A 22141-nucleotide genomic window follows, 5' to 3' on the forward strand; every position below is an offset into this window, starting at 1 on the left:
TGATTTTATGTCCGCTGAAGCTAATAAATTGGGGCTTGTATTTAGTACACCTTGTTTTTAAATTTCATTTTTCATATAACTGATTCATACAGTGTTTTACTTGCGAGGCTGAATATAGAGGCAGAGGTCTATGTATAAAAATAGAACTCTGACCCACAACCTGCAGCAACAACCTGCCTAGGAAAACCACCCCTTATCTGTAATAATTAGCCTAGGAAGGCAGCCCGCCACAAGTCAGACTTGCAGGAAGCCAGACTGCCAACTTTAGTAAATAATCCAGGAAGCTAAACAACCCAGGAAGCTAAACGGTAACTTCTGTAACAGTTGTCCCAAATGGCCAGGACGCGGATTAGTAACTGACAGCTTCCCTAGTTTTTGCCCCTGCTTCCAATTTAGAACCAACCAGAGAAAGCCAAACATGGCTAACAGATCACATAGGATGCCGTGCTTCTCACAGGTCTGCCTACAGCTTCCCCATGGCAACAGCCTCCATTGAGGGCACACCTGAAACCTTCCCTTCTTTCCAGTCAACCTTTCCCACCCCCCTGGCTGCCTCTGAGTCTCTGCCAAAACACAAGTGATGGGGGCTGACTCCCTCGTAGAGCAAGCTCTGAATAAACTGCATTTCCATTTCTCATTTGCTTGGTCTTCATTTATTTCTACAAACTGGGGGGGAAAAAGTAAATTAAAAAAACAAAACGGGCCCTCCACCGCAGACAGCTGGAGTCGCACTGTCCTGGCGTTCTGAAGTCGCCTCCAGGTAGGGACCTCGCGGGCAGGGGAGGGGACAGCACCCCAGTCACCGCTGGGACAGCAAGGGTAACGTGTCGCGAGATCCTCTGGGTAGGAGTGGGTAGGGGGAACGAGGGGACGGGTGTTGGGGGCGGGGAACACATGCCACCAGCCGAAGGTGCCTTTCGGTCTTTCACGCGTCTGGGACCCAGAGTCCGCAGCCCCAGGCACGGGGAGCTTCGGCGCATGCTCTCCACGCACGCGCACTCTCCGCCCCGCCCCTCGGACTCAGTGACGTCACGTCCGCCGGCGGCCGCGGCGGCGGCGCTGGGCTGCTGTTTCCTGGGCGGGCCGCGCTCGGCGCTGGTGTGCAGCCGCGTCCCTCGGCCCCGCAGGCCCACGTCTGGTGCGCTCGCCCTCGGGTCCTGGGAGGCTCCCAGGTCGCCTGTTGCCCGCCGCTGGTCAGCTCGCCTGGCCTGGTTTCCGCGGGCTCCCCCGGACCGCTTAGTCTCAACCCGGGTTTCCACTGCTAGAGGTGAAGCCTAACAGGGAGATGGGACCTGGGGTCTTGCTTGGAACAGGGTCTTTTTTGTTTTTTACTTTCCGTCAGGTGGACGGTCCTGGGCAGGAATGTAACTTACAATATTTGCTCCAAGAGGACGCGTTTGCCGATGTGCAACCTGAGAATCGTGTCCTTAGCAGACACCGTATTACCGTACAGCTGTTTGGATGCTGCTTTTAAATAACCCACCGAACTCATTTAGCATTTCAGTGCTTTGGAATTTTGTTCTTAAAAAGTATTTGATCCCCAAAGCTCGGAACCCTTTGGAATTTCTCATTTTAAACGAATCCTAATCTTTCCTGTGACTGAATTGGCCCAAAGCGTGGCTTTTCAATAAGGAAGACCTTGGCTGCCTGGAACTCAACCCTCCCCTGGTCACTGAGGGCATCTCAGAGTTTCTAAAACGTGAGGCTTATACTCTGTTTTGCACCGACATTCCAAGCATTTGGAGCGCAATACCTTTTGGAAAATGCATTACATCCATTCTTAAAACACCAACTAATTTGACCTTTTCCCGGATGACTTGCCGGCAGTCGTATGAAAGTTCCTGTGATAAGACCCTAAGACCACAACTTTTTGAGTTCTGATGCCAGATTTTAAGTCATTCTTGTCTCCAACTTTGTGGCATCACCTGTCAACCAGCTACATTCCTGCCCTCTTCTGGCTTTAATGCTGTTAAGCTTTGTGGGTTTTGAATTTGGATAATTACACTTGGTAGAATTGTGTTGAAAGGAAAACGAAGGAACTTATGACTTGTTATTTATTTATAGCTTAGTTTTTCCTTTTACAAAATGCCTATTTTAGAAAACACAGCTAAGCAAAAGAATGAAAATTAAAATCATCTGGAATCTTACCTAAAGATAACAACTGCTAACGTTTCAGAATATAGTCTTAATTTTCTTAATGCATAGTATATAAAACAAGAACAGAATCATAGTGTAACGATTTGGTAACCCCTTTTGCATGACATCTTGTCTGTCTTCCTATTTCACTCATTTTTTTCTTTGAAGATGTATTATGACTAGGTACTCTCATAAGTAAGGTTGCATCCTAGTGCATGAACCTTGTGCCATCGACCGGGGTGCCAAAAAAATGTGTACAAGTGGACACTTTGGTCAATGTTGCTCAAACAGTAGTTTGCCCTAATCAGAAGTGTCTGGATACTGATGGTAACCACTTTGAGCACTTCTTGTAATTACAGAAGTCAAATGTGGCTTGTATTCATTTTTTATTGGTATATATTGAGTATTACAATTGTATTAGATTGGGGAAAAATAATTGCAGTTTTTGCAGTTGTTTTTAACCTTTTAAACTGCAATTAGTTTTGCATCAACCTAATACAGTTTCCTTTTCTTAAAATGTGTATACATTTTTTTGGTACCTTCTGTATTTTAGCAGCTCAGAGGACTTGTTTCATGTCTTTGTTTTTGGTCAAGGTGCACAGGTAAGGTGATGTTAGAGTATATAAAGTCCTGTGCAAGGGCAGGCAGTTTATTATAGTATGTCAGATTCATGGAGAAGTTGGAGAAAATCATTGAAAACATTTCAATTCTTTGTTTCTAAACTCACTTTTCCCGCCCCCCCAACCCCCACTCTCTGTCTCTCTCTTCTCCAAGAATGAAACATGACTGAGGACTCCCAGAGAAATTTTCGTTCAGTATATTATGAGAAAGTAGGGTTTCGTGGAGTTGAAGAAAAGAAATCATTAGAAATTCTCCTAAAAGATGACCGTCTGGGTGAGTTTTATAAATTAAATTAAGCCTACTGATTTCAGTTATCCCCAATGTTCTGAAATAAATGTTAGCTTAAAAGATATCTAGAGGTATTTGTTACCGGCTGTATTTTTTTGGGTGATAGGATGACAGCAGAATGGTATGTTTTGGGAGAAGTTATGGATTTTTGAAGTTTATATTTCACTGAGACAGTGTCCGATGTTTTTGAAAGGCCTCTTAAGTCAGTAATATTTTTCTCATATTAGACCCATATATTAATACTTCCTTTTCTCAGTTTTCAGAGGTGTCATCATAACTTCTGGGTAAATTTACAGTAACTCTTGCCATGATTTTCTTTTATGGAAATACTGAGACTGTATTATGTATTGACATTTTAGTTCTTCTAAGCCAGTAATAATAAGGTCTGTTCTGAGGTTGACTAAATAAAATAAACTGAGCCATAGGTAAAAATAGTACTTTATATACATAGAGTGCTTTTAAAATTTCAAAAACATTTCCCACCTGATCTTTGATTCTCGCTGGGCAGTCTGTGCTTTAAGTATGTCTGGTGTTATTCTCATTTGACAAGTAGGGAGATCTGGGACCAGGACAGTCGAATGTGGTTTATTGGAAATTGGGGGGATTTGAGGGCTGGTTATGCCATGCTTTAGCTATGTTAACTCAGTCAAGTCACTTAACTACTTTGAGCTTCTGTTTCTGCATCTTTATGGTTGGCTTTTTATTTTTATTTTTTAATTTTTTAAATTTTTTATTGGGGAATATTGAGGAACAGTGTGTTTCTCCAGGGCCCTTCAGCTCCAAGTCGTTGTCCTTCAATCTAGTTGCGAAGGGTGTGTTTCTGCATCTTTAAAACAACCACCCAACAAGCTTGCACTGTGCATTAAATGAAATAAATTCATTTAAATAAGTAGTAGCTACTGCTAATAGTATAAGAAATGTAGTAATATTTGCAAAATGTAACCCCTATGCTGTCAAACATTAAGTGTTTTTAAATAGCTGGGTGTTGGAATAGTTGGGCTAGCAATCAGACCAGAGTGGTCTTTTTCAGATTTACTGACTATATAGTAGACTTCCTCTGAAGAAATGTGTTATTGTACTTTAAGTTTTGAACAGTGAAATGTACTTTTACATATTGTGACCAGCACAAAAAGCTTCTAACTCTTGTTTATTTTCTTCTAGATATTGAGAAACTTCGTACTTTTAGTCAGAGGTTCCCTCTCCCGTCCATGTACCGTGCATTGGTATGGAAGGTGCTTCTAGGTACGAGACCCAAGAGTTGGAAACCTATTTTCCAAAATGTTCATTTGCTACCTATCAGGAAAAGGAGGATTTGGTTAGGCCCTTTACTGAATATTGGGTCTAACCTTAGGAGACTGAGTTAGCACTCTATAATAGCCTTCATGAAGGGACTTCAGTGGCAAAACATTAAATATTACTCTAAATAAGAGTGTCCATTTATTAATTGATAGAAGAGAAAGTAATGTGTGTTTCTGAGACATGGTGTGGAAAGAGCATTGTACTGGGAGAAACACCTGGTCTAGGCTTTATTGTCCACTGGCTAACCTTAAGAAAGCCCTTCCAGGCTTCATTTTCTACATCTGTAAAATGAGGTTCCTCAGCTAAATTAACTTTTAGGGTTTAGCTCTCAATTTGTCATGTCTGTGATTCCTAACCCTAGAGGTAAACTTCCTGTTGAGTGCTATCAGAGTCAAAAAGGAATTGGAGAGATTTTACTTCCAGAAAGCACAAATGGATAAATTCCAATGATAAGTGGCTGAAGGAGAAGGAAAAATGATTTTGCTTAGTTTCTGTGGAAGAAAAAATATACCAGGTACCACAAATGACTGGCAGCATCCTTTCAGCCAAAGTTTTTTTCCCTATCATTGCTGAGCTTGCTGATGCATATAATACCCATCCATTACCATCCTCCTTGTCTTTCTTAAACCAAAAAAAAAAAAAAGAAAACATTAGCGTAATCCTAGAGTCCCCGTGAGTTAGGTGTCAGTATCCCGGTTTTACAGATGGGGAAAAGGACTGTGAGGCTAAATAACTTGCCGAAGCCTTACAGCCTACAAGTGGCAGAGCTAGGCTTTGAGCTCAGGTTTGTAGAGCCCATTTGAAGGCAGGGTAGATTGTAGACCTCGTCTTCTTTCCAAAATGTACTGTATTTTCACGAGTTGAGAAATCCGTAGTTCTCAGTCTGGTTAGAAACCATTCTAGAATCACTGCATGATGACTTTTGTGTGTGCGTCTTGGCAGTCTTTGTACACGTATATTTCCAATAGCTCACCATGCAGTTAAAATCTAGAGATTGGGTGACAACTATTTTAGTTTTTTCCTGAGCATTTTTCCTTAAATTTTAGCGTTTCCAGTGGCCATCAAAATAAATGCCTTGCAAGGACGCTTTTTAGGTGGTAATGTCAATACTATGGTGTCTGCTGGGCGACACTATGTATCTTATTAATAATGCCAGTGGGTTACTGGGAGATGCTCACTGGTGCTTTGTGGCACTTCCTGAGCGTCAAGGCTTACTTGGTTCTTTCATCACCTGTGTTCTCCACCTGTCTTTATCAGGAAAGTCTTTGTTGTTATTTTTGAGGTTGTTAAAGGCACTGGAGAGTTAGAGCTGCCTACTTCCTAATACCACTTTAGGCAAATATCAGAAAGAGACTTGTGAGGACTGGGCCTTAGAAAACATGTTTGAGGTTTAACATGGAAACACTGTGCCACCTCTAGTAGTATCATGGGGATTGAACTACAGCTATTTAATCTGTACTGTATTAGCCTAAATTTGGAGGACACTTGAATGTATTACTTTGGCTTTTCCAGAAGCCTGGCACAGAGCCCCATAGCTGAGGTAAGTAAAGATGTATGCAAGAAAAAGAACATTTAAGCAAGTTTGGTTATAACGTGAACATGGATCATGTTAGCTAGAGTCCTTAGAGCTCATCCAATGTTTGTTTCCCAGAAAGGTCTTTAGAATATTGGATCTGTGGTGGTTTGCACCAAACAGTGATCCAGAGTCAAATGTACTAACACTTACACTAGCTTAGTTTGGGCCGTATATCTTCTAAGTGCTTTATGTATATTAATTTTTTATTCATCACAACAAGTGTTGGAGAGCGGTATTTTTATTCCCATTTTTCAGATGCAGAAGCTAAGACATAGGGAGATGAAGTAAGTTGCTGACGGTCACCCAGCCAGTTAGTTGTCAGCTAGAATTTAAACCCAGCAACTTTACTCCAGTGTCTGTGCTGCTAAGTTTAATGAGGCTGGAATAAATAAAGTGACATGTTTTTATTTATAGCAAAACTTAGAGCTGTATATTGTCACCATTTCCCAAATCTGTTTGACCACGGTCCCCTTTTTCTCATGAAGACTCTTGGGGCTAGTGTTCTGTGAAGAGCATTTGGGGAGACGCTTATCCCTCCTATTTCCCACCTTGGACAGACGAGGAACCAAGAGCCCAGAGAGATATTTGTGAGAGTCCTGGTGTTCTCAGATTCGGGGCTAGAGCCTAGGTATACTGGAGGCCCATCTCGTGCTCTTTCCAGTCTGTTTTCTCCATGCCATTTGTTCGTAAAAAAGATGTGCGGTTCTTGCTCCAAAGCCTGTTGGATAGACATCATGTTTAAATGGGTTAATGAGCATAAAATGGCATCAAAATGTAATGTAACGTGGCCTTGTCAGTGGAGATGAGAGATTTTTGTGGTCCTGAAGATAGGATACTTTGTACACAAGTTTTAAGTGTTGGGAAAGAGAAGGATCTGATGGGTAGTTGGTGGTTCTGAGATGAAGGGGGCTGTGTTGTCAGTTAGGGCAGCCACAACAAAATGCTACAGATGGAGCGGCTGAAACTGCAGTTTATATTCTCATGGTTCTGGAGGCTGGGAAGTGCAGGATCAAGGTGCTGATGAAGCCTCGCTTCCTGGCTTGCAGATGCTGTGTCCTCACAAGGCTACCTTCTTGCTGTGTCCTCACAAGGCTAAGAGAGACCTTTCGTATCTCTTCCTCTTCTTATAAGTTCGCCAGTCCTATTGGATTAGGGCCCCAGCCTTGTTACCTCATTTAACTTTAATTACCTCCTTATAGGCCCTACCTCCAAATAAAGTCACATTGGGGGTGAGGGCTTTAATGTATGAATTTTGAGGGGACACAATTCAGTCCATAGCAGGGGCCAAGTGCAAAAACTGAAGATGGACCTGTAGGAGCAAAAGGTGGCCCCAGGCTGCATTAAATAAATTGAATTAAATCATTATTGTAATTGATATGATTCGTGCCTTGATTTAGATGGCCCCCTTATCCAAGGGCTTTATGACACCATTCCATAGCTCTCTAATATCAGTGATGCTCTACCAAAGAGAAGTCTGAGAGGAGATGCCCATCACAATTACACTAGAATTCACACAAATATCTAATTACCATAAATATTCTCTTTTCCAAATTCTCACCATAAAACAATCTTAAATTTTAAATACCATCAACACTTGAATGGCAACTGCATCTGTTTCACCCTTTGTTTTCCTGGTCTCTGTATAGGGATCCTGCCTCCACACCATGAGTCCCACACCCAGGTGATGACGTATCGCAAGGAGCAGTACTCTGACGTCCTTCATGCCCTGAGAGTCGTTCGTTTCGTCAGTGACTCCACGCCTCAGGTGGAAGTCTATCTCCGCATGTATCAGCTGGAGTCTGGAAAGTTGCCTCGAAGTCCCTCCTTTCCACTGGTTAGTGGTACTGTGGTTTGACACTTAGCGCAGCCCTACACTGTCGCATCTTGCCAGCCTTTGATTGCATCATGTTTTGCCTTAGAAGCTTTCAATGGCTCTCCTTTGTCTGTAGAATAAAAGCAACACATCTTTCCCTGACACTCATGGCCCTGTACGTTCTGACCCCATCAGCCTAATTTTTCTTTAAATACTATGTTTTATTTTGAAGTAATTTCAAACTTACAGAAAAGCTACAAGAATTCCCATATACCCTTTACCAGGCTCCCCAGTTGTTAACATTCAGCACATTTGCTTTGTCCTTTTTCCTGTATATGAATACGTATTTTTTTCCTAAACCATTTGGAAATAAGATGCAGACATGATATCCCGTTTCTTCAGATTCCTTCAGTGCATACTTCCTAAAGATAAGAACACTCTCCCAGGTAACCATAGTACAATCATCGAAACCAAAAAGTTGACACTGATACAATATTAACATCTAATCTTCTGACTCCATTCACATTTGACCAATTGTTCCAATAACGCCCTTTATCAGAAACAATAAAAGTTTTGGTTCAGAACTTACCAAACTTTCACTCACTAGTTGTACCATTTGTTGATTTAAACATTTTTAAATATTTTAACTATTCATTTAGAAATCATTTTAGACATAGAAAAAAGTTGCCATATACCTTCATTTAGCATCCTCAAATGTTACATCTTACATTCCATAATACAATTATCAAAACCAGAAGATTAGCATTGATACAAAACTATGAACTACGCTATAGACCGTATTGAAATGTTGTTGATTGTCCCAATGATGACCTTTTTCTGGCTCAGGATCCAATCGAGGATTCCACTTTACATTTATTTCCACGTCTTCTTAGTCTCCTTTAACCAGGGACAGTTCCTCAGTCTTTCTTTGTCTTTCCTAAACCTGACATATTTTTTAGAGTTCTGGGCAGTAGAGCATTTCTTAGTTTGGGTTTGTTTGATGTTTCCCCATGATTAAAATCTGGGTGTGCATTTTTGGCAGGAAGGCCACAGAAGTATGACACTTAAGCACTGTTGCTGCTGGCTTTGATCATTTGGCTATGGCGGTGTCTGCCAGGTTTCTTCAATGTAAAGTTACTGTTTTTCCCTTTGTAATTAATAAGTAACTTGTGGGGAGCAACTTTGAGACTGTGTAAATATACATCCACTAACAATTCTGGCCTGGAACAGTTTTACTGTGCTGATTGCCAAATGGTGATTTTCTAGCTCCTTCGTGCCCTCTGCATTTATTAGTTGGCATTCTTTTATAAGGAAGTTTTTCCTTTCTCCCTCATTTATTTATTTATAGTAGCATGAATATTATAGATTCCTTTTATTCAATGGCCTATAATCTATTACTGCCATTATTTATTTTTGTGTTCAAAGTATCTCAAATTTGGCCAGTGGGAGCCCTTCAAGTGGACTTCTGTGTCTTTTTGACCAACTCCCATCATTTTGAGCATTTCCTTGTGTTCTGGCACAAAAAAATATTCCAGCTCATCTTGTACTTTCCCTGCCTCAGGCCTGGAATCTTCCTGTTTTGGTTTTGGAATGGAAGGTGGTATTTAGCAACTAAGAACAGGACACTGGATGTGCTAATTGTTCCTGGGGTGTCATTGCTTCTAAGCCCTTGCTGCAGAAGGAGCTAGGAAATTCATATGGACGTACACACACATTCACATACATATTCTCACACCCTTATGTATGTTTATATATCTGTTTATCTATATTAAAAGCCCTGAGTTTACCTCCAATTCCAGTGCACTGTCACAAGTTCATTCTAACCATCACTCTTTCTATATTTGCAAGTTCCTTCTCTGACAGTTGCAAATATGAAAAGGCTCTCATTTTCCTCATTCTGTTTACTTCTTTGCTCATTCCTCTGTTTGTAACCAGCACTGCCAGCCACGGGTCTTGCAGGCCCTGGCCATGGCCTCAGCCTGACACCTCCTCAGCCTCTGCTCCCTGGGCCCCAAGCTGCTTTTTAAACTTCATCTTTGGTAAACTCCATACTCTAGTTACTGGACTACTTATTGTTTGTAAAAGGACGAGGTGGGAAGAGGAAAAGTTTGAGCAAAGGAATGATTATAGCTCTAGAGCTTTGGGCGTTTTGATGCAATTTGCAATTTACTCTAGGCATTTTAACAGTTTTTCATTTTGGCCAAAACAGAGTGAATTGTTCAAAATAGGGATTTGTCTGAAAGCTGATTCTCTTACTGCAGATTGCAACCCATCAGTATAGCATTTTGAGCTTTCACTTGTTCTTTCTTTTTGAAGTTAATGATGTGGTTCCCACTTTTATTAAGTTTAACAAGAGAGAATGGCCTTGAAAATAATTGGAACTCTTAACAAACGTCTTAAATTTTACTTATCCTTGGCAAAGTGAAGTTGGTAGTACTATACAAGTTCTTAAATTATACATTAAATTAGGTTAGATTATCCGTTCAAGAAAACTAAATGATAGGTTATAGTTGTCACCTCATCCCTGCTCCACTTGTCCATGTTCATGGCCAGACACCTTTCCTGCAATCACGGCAGACATGCTGTCAAAGTGTTTGTTTTGGGCTCTGCGACGCCACGTCTCCCTGATGACCAAGCCCTCAATCAGCCTCGTTTTTCTTATCCATTAATAAGAGTGTGTGATAGTGCTTGACACGGCCAGGAACATGGTCCATCAAGGACACTGCTCCTCTTCCCAGGCCACCCAGCGTGGCCGGGAGCAGCAGTGAGATGCCACGTCGGGAGCACCTCGCTCAGTGCCCGGTACCAGGGGGGAGTCCAAGAAAGGAGCTTCCTTCCCTTCTCTTCTTTCTCTCCTCCTTTGACACGTTAATTAACGTTTAGAAAAATGTGTTTTCCATGATTCTGCTAACATTTTATAGAATATTAATAAGCTGAAAGGAGGCCTAAAATGAAATACTTTTATTAAAATCGGAATTTTGATTGAATTTGGGACTTTTTAGGGGAGTAGAAAGATACGTTTTAGCTTCTTTTAATATTAAAATCCCTCAGCTATTAAATCCTAGGTGAAAATGTATTTTTGTGTAAGATATGGTGATTGAAAACAAAAAAGATTTTCAAGCAGAGTCCAGTTTTAATAGGATTTCTTTTTTGAAATTTATTTGAGGGTTTACTTTTATATTCTGAGTATTGACACAAGGTTTGAGAAATGCCATTCTTCTGATTCCTAAAATTCTGATTCTAGCGACATTTGAACTTTTTAGGTACTTAAAGATAGAACAAAATTCTAAAGGTATGTGTGAATGCTTTGAGATAAAGAAAATGCTGCCTTAGTCCGTTTGGAGTCACTGAGTTTTTGCCAATTATCATATTGACAGATATCTCCAATTATTATTTGTGCTGTGTAGCACATCATTTTGAAATAAATTCTCTAGCCCTGAGGATATTTTTAGGTGGAGAGAATCAGCACCTTGCTTCTGATTTATGTTGATTCTTTTATAGCTTTAATGTTAGGAGTTGGCAGGTGTCTGAGTGCTCAGCCTGAAACCTGGGTACTCGTAAACAACAGTGATTCAAGTAGACTTCGCTGCTATTCACCTTATCTCCTCGTTGGTCTTCTCTTTAGTGATGGACTATGCTTTTTGGTTCCACTTTGATTTATTAATACAGCCTCTTCAAAATTTAGGGGATAAGCCTTCATTTTTATTAAAGAAATATGTATTGCTCTCTTCTGCTGTGCCTGCCTCTTGAGATTTATTACTAATCTTTCAGAAGCCAGAAGATGAAGTATTTGTTGCCATCGCAAAGGCCATGGAAGAAATGGTGGAAGATAGTGTCGACTGTTACTGGATCATCCGATGCTTTGTGAACCAATTAAACAACAAGTACCGAGATTCTTTACCCCAGCTGGTGAGGGATGTTTTTCTGGTTGTTGGCAGGGGGTGGGGATGAGCAGTGGTACTGGGGTCTTCAGAAAACACTCCTACCTCCTGGTGCTGCCGCAATTAAGAGTAGACCCCCTATAGTAGGAGTCAGCAGATGTAAATATTTCCAGCTTAGCTGGCCAGATGGGCTCTGTGTCTCCATGTCTCTATTGCTGTCACTCAGATCTGTTGTGGTTGCACAAAAGCAGCCATTGACAATACAGGAAGGAACAGTTGTGGCTGGATTTGGCTGCTGTGGGCCACAGTTTGCATACCCGTGCTCTGTAGTATTCCTTATCTTGGCCTAGAATCCCAAGATAAGGAATACTACATATCCTGGCTTTATCTAGGATTTTCCCTCTGTATTAGCTAAGGTTTAAGTTTGGCTGCATATAATGGAAAGCCCTCTGAATGGAAGCCTTATTGTTAATGGGAAGTCCAGGGGTGAGGCCATCCCGAGCTGGGGCCATGGCACCAGGTGTCAGCAGGGACCCAGCTCCTCACCCTCCTCTCCAGCCTCCTCAAGGTGTGATCCTGCCTCTTGTGCTCACAGGTGGGTGATGGAGAGGCAGTGTGACATCTGTGTTCTGCGCAGGGAGGAGGGGCTAGAAGAGATGAGCCAGCCAAGCCTGTCCCCCTTTTACAGACTTTCCTTCTGCATCTGCATATCTGTTAGTGGCAGGACTGTGTTACCTGGCCGCCCATCTGCAGGGGAGCCTGGGAAACGTGTTTTCATTTCAGCCAAACACATTGTGATCTCCCATTCAAACAGGATTCTGTGTGTGAAGGAGAGCTGAGTGGGTCTGAGGGAGGCAGTGGCTGCCGGCTGTGCTCTGATGGGGATCAGAGAACCGAATGGCGCTTGTTTCATCAGCATAAACCAGTGGTCCTCTGCCGTTCTCTTTTCCCAGTTTCATTCCTATTTATAAAAATGAATCTGTCTTTTATCTTAAAACATTGAGTTGTTTTCTTTGCAAATCCTATTGAGAATAGTTTCTGTGACACGGATTGCAGGACCCGCTGGGGGGGCCCTGCTGAAGGTTGGATGAGCCCTGAGGGTCTCCAACTACAGCAGTTACCAGGCCGCTGGCAAGGCCAATCCGCTTTGTAGAGATTGGACAAGTCTGTGTTTATGTATCAATGAAGTAAAATTTGGTTTTTAGAATTTTAAAATTTGAGGGATGTTTTTCTGGTTGTTGGCAAGGGATGGGGATGAGCACCATTTAATTGATTTCAATCCATTTAGTTGATTTCAATAAAAATAATTTAAGCATGGCATCGGAGCATCTATAGAGAAAATGCTACTTGCCTAATTAAATCAAGACGGTCAAGTCACATCATGATTTAATTAGCTTTTCTTATCTAATACTGGTATAAATTCTAGCATTTTGATAGCTTATGTTTAAAAATTCATTCTTTATTTGTGATAACACATAGTAGATAAATACATTCTTCAAATATTAAACAATCCAGGTGACTCGAGTGTTTCTGTAGGTCTGTACCACTACCTCCCCACCCCCCACTTTCTAAGAAGTAAACACTCATCAGCTTGATGTGTTTTCTTCTAGGTGTATGTGTGCTCGCACCCCCCACACACAATGATTTATATATACACGGGTATCTAATTTTATATATATAATTATTTTTTAAAACATACATATTTTTAAAGAGTATATTATCACACTGTTCATGTGGCCCTACAGTTTCTTGTGTTTTTTTTTAACGTAATGTTTTGGAGGCTTTCCAAATTAGTACAGTTTTCAGCCCTGAATCCCTATTAGTATTACCTGGGAACTTTTAAAAATTACCAGTGTCCTTCCTCCACCTGGACAAATTAAGCCAGACTCTCTGGGGTTGGGGCCCCAGAATTCTAATTTTTTGAAAGCTCCAGGTGATTCTGAAGTGTGCTGGGGTTGAGACCTATTCGTTTAGAACCACCCCCTTTTTTTTTTTTAACTTGCTCACAGTATTGTAAAGAATGCGCCATGCTTTAACGTACAATCTGTGCGGTCAGTCTCCAGGCCGTACATGTGTATGTGTGAATGTTTCTCTGCGTGGGTACGGAAGGGGAGTGCTTTGTTGAAAGAGAGACATATTTAAAATTCGAACTGCCAGATTGTTCACCCAAAAGCCATGCCAGTTTTGCTTCCCCCAGGAGATTCTGAGATTTCCTGTTTTCCACTCCATTGCCAGTACTCGATAGTATCTATCTCTTAAATTTTTGTCAATCTGATAGTGAAATGGTAACCCATTTAATTTACATATCCTCATTTTCTCCTGAAGTGGAGCAGCTTTGCATATGTTTATTGGTCATTTACAATTATCCACCTTTCTGCTATTTCGTTTGCTTCTTTCTTTTTTATTTGTAAAAGTTATTGATAAACTCTGGATTTTTATCCTTTGTTACATATGTTGAAAATATTTTCTCCCTGTCTGTTGCATGTACTAAAATTTTAAGTTTTGATACAATTGGATTTATCAATACTTTTATTTTACTTGTTTGGATCTTATTTAGGAAGCTCTTTCTAACCCCAACATACAAAAAACAGTTTGTTTGTTTTTTTAAAAAAACTTCTAGCTTATTAAAATGTTTAAACATTTGAAAATAGTTTTTTCATTTCTGAGGGATTTATTGTTTTGGCTGTTGTAGACACAGATTGGACTTCATTTCTTGCTTGTTAACTGCCACTCATCTTCAGCCAGCACACTCCTTCCTCTTCTTCCTGCCTTCTCTGGTTAACAGTTACTGAGAGTGTGCCTCCTGCCAGGCAGTGCTAAATGTGCTTTATCAGTGAATTACTTCATTTAAACCTATAGCTCTGTTGTTAAAGATGAGGAAACAAGCACAGAGCAGTTAAGTAACTTGCCCAAGGTTACACAGTCATGAGCAGTAGGACTACCACTTACGTTACTTATTTGTCAGTTCATCCTTTTTTTCATAGATTTAAAATGCCATTCTTACGATTTGTCGTTACTAGATTTCCATGTATACAGATGGTGCCAAAAAAAGTGTACACATTTTAAGAAAGGATAACTGTATGAAAACTGTAATACTGAACATATACCGATAACAAAAGATGAATACAAGTCACGTTTGACTTCTGCAATTACAAGAGGTGCTCAGAGTGGTTTCCATCAGTGTCCAGACACTTCTGATTATAACGAACTACTGCTTGAGCAACTTGGACCAAAGTGTCCACTTGTGTACATTTTTTTGTACCCCTGGTATATATATTTGTCTCTTCCTGGGCTCTTTTTTCCCTCCATTGAGCTATTTGTCTATTCCTGGGCCAAATATGGTGTATTGAATACAGCTTCCTAGTATATTTTGATAGCTGGTGGGGTAAATTTCCTCTTATTGTTCTTTTTCAAAAATTTCTTGGCTATGTTTGAACTGTCTTTTTTCTTTTTAGAAATGCATTTTAGAATCATCACGATACTAAATGTCCTCTAAACCTTAATTTCTTCATCTTCAAAAACGAGCTTTCCTCTAATAGTACATTATAATACCTAGCACATAGTTTCAAGTAGTTATGAATTTTTTTAAAAAAATTTTCAGAATGCGTAAGAAAAGCTAACTTTCCTTTATATTGCCATATGATTTAGGCATTAGTTTACTTAAACTTTTCTCTTTTAGTTAAGCTGTGTTTAGTCAGCCTTGCAATTTTTTATTACTGTTTTATGGCTGTCTTCTTCCTAGCTTCTTGTTAAAGTAGACTTTCCATAATCTTGTGTTATCTTTTCAAGTTGATGTGGTTTTACCAAATAAATTGGGTGTCACAAAGCATAGGTGATTTTATAGTCCTAGGGAAGTGTGCCTCTGACGGACATTGATGGGCCTTTCACATCAAAGACTACATCTGGTGGTGACGTGTGTATTATGTTGCAGTGTTCTGATTTACCGGGTTACATCACAGCTTCTCTCCTTACACGCTTTTGGAAATTCTGCTCTTTGATGAGGCCCCTCATTGCCAAGGAGAATAGAGGCCACCTTCAGTGGTGCGATGTGGAACCACCCCTGTGGTTAATCTCTTTTCAGAGCAGACTGTCCTTAAGCTATCTCAAGCTTCCTTGTGTTCAGTCATTAAAGTAAGCAAGCTTTCTGTCATTGCTATTGCTGCAATTTTTTAAAGCTATTCTAAGGGGAGGGTTTTTGATTTTTGTTCTAATAAACACCAAGATCAGTCTCTTCCTAAGTTTAATATAAATCCCTCTCAGGGTGGGTAAGTCCCTTTTTTGTAAGGTTTTGCCTTTTGTTGGTGACCTATGCTATTTATTTTCTTCATAAAGTAACAATTTAGGGTCATGGAAACATTGGAAATAACCAAAATGTTTAACAGTAAAATATAATAATCGCATCTATCAATTGCTGAGTACTAAAAATTTCAGGTAATATAAATGTTATCTCCTACTGAAAAAAAAAGTGTGTGTGTGTGTGTGTGTGTGTGTGTGTGTGTGTGTATTAGGTTGGTGCAAAAGTAATTGCAGTTTAAAAGGCTAAAAATAATTGCAAAAACTGCTATTACTTTTGCACCAACCTAATATATCGGGGATGCCAAAAAAATGTATGCAAGTGGACACTTTGGTCAACGTTGCTCAAGCAGTAGTTCGCTGGAATCAGAAGTGTCTGGAGGCTGATGGTAACCACTTTCAGCTCTTCTTGTAATTGCAGAAGTCAAACATGACTTGTATTCATCTTTTGTTATCGGTATATATTGAGTGTTAGAATTTTAATAGTTTTTTTCCTTTCTTAAAATGTGTATACATTTTTATTGTACCCTCTGTGTGTGTATATATATACTTATATGTGTGTATATGTACACACATACACACATATATATATTCACCCTCTTTCTTAGATTTAGCAGTAGCACATGATACACATTTTTCTCCACCCTTCTGTTTTTACCGGGAAGATGAAATGTACTGGAGATCGTGCCCTAATAGTATAGAGGGATGTTACTTATTCCCTTTCAGGGCTGCGTACTACTCCACTGTGTGTATATTCACTAGTTTATTTAACCCATCCTCTATGTTGGCCATTTGGGATTTTCCAGTCCTTTGCTATTATACAAAGTATTATAGATAATAGCTTTGTGCATATATCTTTCATACACTTACTAGTACATTTTTGGGATAGATGCCCTAGAAATGGATTGACTGGATCAAAGGGTAAATGTATATGTTACTTTGCTAGATATCTCCATATTCTTCTTCATTTAATTCACAATATTTATTTAGCAGTCATATATTGAGTGCTACTATGCCAAGTAATGTTCTAGGTCCTGGAGAACTAGCAGTGAACGAAACAGATGTAGTCCCTGCCCTCACTGAGCTTATAGTCTGATAAAGGAAGAAGACAAAATACTTTATAATTTTCACTCATCCGTATGTTGATTGTTATTTGTACTGTCTTTTGGATGAACTTTTCTTTGCTGTGAGGTATAATATATAAGTGTGTGTGTGTGTGTGTGTGTGTGTGTGTGTGTTCACCCATGTCACTTTGTGAGAAAAGTACGTATATATACCATTGGCAGAACCGACCAAAATTCAGAGGTGAAAGCCAGAACAGGAGCCCTTTGCCAGTTTGTACTTTGAATAGAAGCTCCTGGTGTGGGGAGTTGTCTGTAGTGTTGTTGAGAAGCTATAGGAACTGTTAAGTAATGGAGGTAAGTTGGATAAACAAAAAAGTTAGAGAGCCTCTGACAGAGAGAGGAGAAACTGGAGCAGATACCACTATGTGGGCCCACTTTGTCTGGGTACCTCCTGCGCATTCTCCGTGAGCCAGCCCAAACGTTGCCCCCCTGGGAAACTTTCTGGCTCCTAAAGCCTGGGTTAGGCTTCCCACCTGGTATGCCCAGCCCCTTGTGCTTTTGCCCATTAGAGCTTTATTACAGTGTGTTCTGGTCACCTCTTACTGGGCTCTGTCAGCCAGGCTGTAGGCCCTTGAAGGAGGGACTTGATTTATGTGTTACCCTGTTCCCTGTATGTTAACACAGGGTCTGGTTACAGGAGACATGGCAGGGTTATGAGTCACCGCTTTGGCAGAAGCGCAGGGATGCAGATATTTCGTGAAATAAACATTTGCATGTGCTCAGGTGACAAGTGGTCTGGTTGTGCTCTTCTGTATACGGGGTATAGCCCTTATGGTTTGACCCTCAGAGCCCGTTCATAGTCAGTGAACCCTAAATAGAGCAGCCTGTGCAGGGTGGCCTGGGCCTGGTCTGGGCTGCGGGCTTCGTTCGCCTCCCAGTTTTCTGGAGTTGCTTGCTGCTTAACCTCGTGGGAGAGGCTGGGAGAGCTGACGGAATCCGGGTTCTTGTTCCCTGTGCATTATTCCTCTGCTTCCCGAGAATTCTCGTGCACATTTTGTTGGGGACAGAGCTCGCCCTCTGGACATCCCTGTTGGGGCAACCTCCTCGACGTGGGGCACTGTGGTGCTCAGGGTGGGTCAGCATACGTTGGTCAGTGACTGACGGGCGCTTTTCATCCCCAAATCTTTTGCCTCATTCTTCCTGCTCCCTCTCCCACTTTAGTCCCATTCGCTCTCCTTGGTCTTCCCCTTCCCTCTTCCCCCTTTTCCTGTCTGTATAATCTGCCCTAGAGCAGCCAGGAATATCATGGGACTTTCTAAGCTCCCCAGAATAATTGGATTTGGCTGTGGCCTTTTGCCTCAGGCTGTTGAATCTGCTTAGTGCAGTTAACATTAGGGTGACCAACTGTTGCATTTTGCCTGGGACTATCCTGGGAAACCCCTCAGTCCTGGCCAGTGGTTGCCCTGGTTATGCTGACCTGGGAAACGGGCATCACCAGCAACTTGGATGACTGAAGTTTTGTTTCCTAGCACTTCCCTGCATTCAGCATGTATATTTTTTCATCATAGGCTGTAAGATCAGGTAATGCTATGTCACAGGAAATGAATAATCTCTTCCTGTTTCATCATTAGCCAAAGGCTTTTGAACAATACTTGAATCTGGAAGACAGCAGGCTGCTGAGTCACCTGAAGATGTGTTCTGCAGTGTCCAAACTTCCTTACGACCTCTGGTTCAAGAGGTGCTTCGCCGGGTGCTTGCCTGAATCCAGCTTACAGAGGCGAGTATTTCTTACAAAGATGTACTGAAGGCTTGGAGTTGGAAAAGAATCCTAGGTTTTCATGTGATCACCCCTCAGAATATAAATTTGCTTTGGTACAATACAGTAATTTAAAGCGATCTTCTCCAGCAGCTAACATAACACAGGATTCTGTTTATTATATATACAGTTATAAATATTAGAATATTAATTTAATCGTAACAAGAATTAATACAAATCTTAGAATATACAATTTAAAAAATTGAGGGCTCTCAATTGGATGCTGTACAATGTTCAAATCTGAAACATTCTCCAGGAGTTTATATATAGGCCTGGGCTTTTCTTTTCCAGACATGTGGTAGGTCCTAATCTGGAGAAAATCTTGGTATTTCTTAGTTTCATTATAACATCTTTAAAGTAGCTAAAGAGATTGGAGACTCAAAATCAGAGTCTTTAAGTTTAATGAAAGCATTAGTATCAGACATGTGTTATGGGTATTTCAGAGTCCTGGGCCTTCCCCTCCAGGATGTTGTGATGTAGTTGAGAAGAAAGACAATACACAGAGAACACTACAGGACAATACATAGCTAAGCATATGGAGCATAATACCAACTTTAAGAGTTACAGAAGTTATCAGGATAATTATTTTAGTGTGGCTGCTGATCAATACTTAGCTCCTTACGCCCTTAGAGAAGTTGAAGGAATTTGAACCGCTGGAAAGTGAAATTTATCTCATTTCTTATGTTTCTTTTGTTGTTGCTTAGCAAGCATAACAAAATATTAGTAAAATCTAAACTTTGGTTTAGGACTTTCCTTTCCTTCCCCAAACTGTCGGGTTTGAAACAATAGGAAATGGGCGTTTGGTACATTTTTAGCAGAGCAAGTACTTTTTAGTGATGATTCCTTTTTTCCTTCCATTGCTGATTGTGTCTGAAATAGATTTCAACTGGCTGATTTATTTGTTGTTTTTTTGATGATTATTTCATTATAACTCTTTTGTGAAGCTTAAAACAGAAGGAGTGATTTGATTCAGTTTTGTAATTTGAGAGCTCTAGGTAAACAGATTTCAAACACTATTTGATTATGTATCTCTTCATTTTTGTAGGGTTTGGGATAAAGTTGTAAGTGGATCCTGTAAGATCCTAGTTTTCGTAGCTGTGGAAATTTTATTAACTTTCAAAATAAAAGTCATGGCACTGAACAGTGCAGAGAAGATAACCAAGTTTCTGGAAAACGTAAGTGTGCTTTATTTGATTTTGAATCTAGAAAGGAAGTCAGTTTAGCAAACCAGATTTTCCTATTGCATTAAACTATTTCAGAGAAATAACATAGTATATTTTTACATTATAAGAAACAATTTCTCCCTTGAAAAAAATTAGTTTACTGCTGATCTATGGATTTTAGTTTGCATCCTCTATTTGGAGGACGATGGTCTGAGCAAGGAGACTGTCACATGTCACCGTGACTGTGCACTTAGGGCCAGAAGCTTATCCCCTGACAAGACTATAGGAGACTTGTCAAGAAAAGGAAAAGGTGAGAGCCCTCACTTTAGGGTGACCAGTCCTGGTTAATGCAAGGGGAATCCTGGTGTTTGGGGGATTTTGTCAGCCCTTTCATTTCTGTTCCCATCGCTGTTGGAATCCCAGCTGGGTTGTGTTAATGTGCCTAGGTCTTAACTTAGTACATGTTGAAGACATTCTAAACGAATCAGCCTTTCCTTCTCTGTGTACCTTAGAATACTCTTAGCCATGCAGGAGGTAGAAATAAAGGCTCATGCCTGAAGGAATTTCTCTGGATCCAAAAATCTATTATTATTATTATTTTTAAATCAGTCAATATTAACATTTGAACACTGGTTTGGTAAATAATAAGTACTAAGTGAATGTGTGTGTTGAATAAATGACTCATCATCATTATAATAATGAGCGGCTAACAGTGCCAGTGCCTGTGCCAAGAGTTTTTCGTGGAATATTTCATGTAATCCTGTAACAGCCCTATGACGTGGGGCTATTGTTTGCCCCATTTTAGAGATGGGATCTGAACCCAGGTATAGCTTAGGTAACCTGAACCCCAGGTAGCTCAGGTAACCTGCCTAGGGGCACACAGTTAGTGGGCAACGCAGGATTTGAACCCAGGCAGTCTGACATTAGAGCTCCTGTGTGTGTCCTCAGGTGGCATGTGAATCAGAGATCCTGGCAGCAGCCATATATGCGATCACTTCCTGCAACAATGGAAATTCCATCGGAAATAAGTTAGATGCCACAGTGAGGGAGATACTGATGTTTTTACAGCTTCCCTGAAATTTCACGAAGACTGGTTTGCTTGTTCACAGATCCCCCAGGACAGCTCGGATGCAATTGTGAGCAAGGCCATCGACTTATGGCATAAACACTGTGGGACGCCTGTCCATTCAGCCTGACCGCTCCTGCTGGTGTGGACAGCCTGCGGGGCCCGCCCAGAGCGTTTGGTTCTGAGGACGCGATCTACTAAACTGATCAACGCAGGGTTCTCGCTTTGGTGCTCCAAGTGCAATTTCTTTTCCAGCAAAATATTGAATGAAGATACCTGGTATCGCTGCATCGAGGCGCGGCGTCTTTCAGTTGCACGGAGTACCAGGTTCCACTCTGAAGACAGTTTAAAAGGGTTGTTGCAGTTGTGAAAGCAGTTCAGTCAGGGTCGAGGGTGCTTTAGGAAGCAGAGCAGAACCAAGCCCGCTCTACTCTCTAATCGGCACCAAGCTAGGGGCTCTCTAAGGTCTGTTTCTGGAATAAAGGTTAAATAACTTCCTTCTGTTGACAACTCAGATTCGGCTTTTGTTGATGCAGTTCTTATTTAAATCTAAGCCGACTGCGCTCTGAAGCTTCCTCTTGCTAAACAGGTTTAAATAAAGGCCTTACATTTTTTTCTTTGTACCAGTTGGAATGAAACAGTGATTGACTAAAATATGTCTACATTTACCTACCAGGAGAGACAATACTTGTTGATATTTTGCTGGACTGGTGCTTTTTCCTGATGGGTCATTAGATGCTGGATGGGCTTCAGGGTGCCCTCTGCCACCCAGAATAGGAGTGAGAGAAATGGCAGGTTAAGGTGAACAGTTAATGACCCCTGAGCCGTACTGTGCCACATTATGGTAACTGTTCATTGGAAAGTGGCAGGCTTTGAGCCCCTCGAGTAAGACGCGGCCCTTTGTTTGCTACTGATTCAGCTGTGAGACCTACAGGACCCTGAGTGGGGAGCTGGGTTCTCCCCACCCGCTACCTCCCCAAAAAAGCAGAAGGAGACCATGAAATGATGAAGTTAGAAATCTGAGAATTCAGTCCTTCCCTCAAGTGTAAAGTAACTGCCTAGAAAGAGTTCAGGAAACCTGAGTTGTGGGAACCAGCTGATAATTCTGTATAGTAGCATAGCCAA

The 22141-nt window shown here is 40.9% G+C and overlaps 1 protein-coding gene across 1 annotated transcript; it reads left to right on the forward strand.

Moving 5' to 3' along the window:
• The first annotated feature begins 1025 nt into the window (after nt 1–1025).
• Nucleotides 1026–21639, forward strand: TBC1D7 (TBC1 domain family member 7). The gene is made up of 8 exons (XM_019743011.2): nt 1026–1267; nt 2911–3030; nt 4207–4287; nt 7567–7754; nt 11505–11642; nt 18603–18748; nt 19833–19962; nt 21060–21639. Exons 2-8 carry the CDS (start codon nt 2919–2921, stop codon nt 21144–21146), a joined length of 882 nt encoding a protein of 293 aa, XP_019598570.1. The 5' UTR covers nt 1026–1267; nt 2911–2918; the 3' UTR covers nt 21147–21639.
• Nucleotides 21640–22141: the final 502 nt, after the last annotated feature.

Source organism: Rhinolophus sinicus, linkage group LG06 (assembly GCF_036562045.2).
Source record: "Rhinolophus sinicus isolate RSC01 linkage group LG06, ASM3656204v1, whole genome shotgun sequence".
In the NCBI taxonomy this organism is placed as follows: domain Eukaryota; kingdom Metazoa; phylum Chordata; class Mammalia; order Chiroptera; family Rhinolophidae; genus Rhinolophus; species Rhinolophus sinicus.

Bases quoted from the DNA above. Each gene is read 5' to 3' on its own strand.
- TBC1D7 (XM_019743011.2), top strand. From the start codon at position 2,919: ATGACTGAGGACTCCCAGAGAAATTTTCGTTCAGTATATTATGAGAAA. The intron at 11,643-18,602 runs GTGAGGGATGTT...TTTCATCATTAG, and splicing joins GAGATTCTTTACCCCAGCTG to CCAAAGGCTTTTGAACAATA. The intron at 18,749-19,832 runs GCGAGTATTTCT...TCATTTTTGTAG, and splicing joins CCTGAATCCAGCTTACAGAG to GGTTTGGGATAAAGTTGTAA.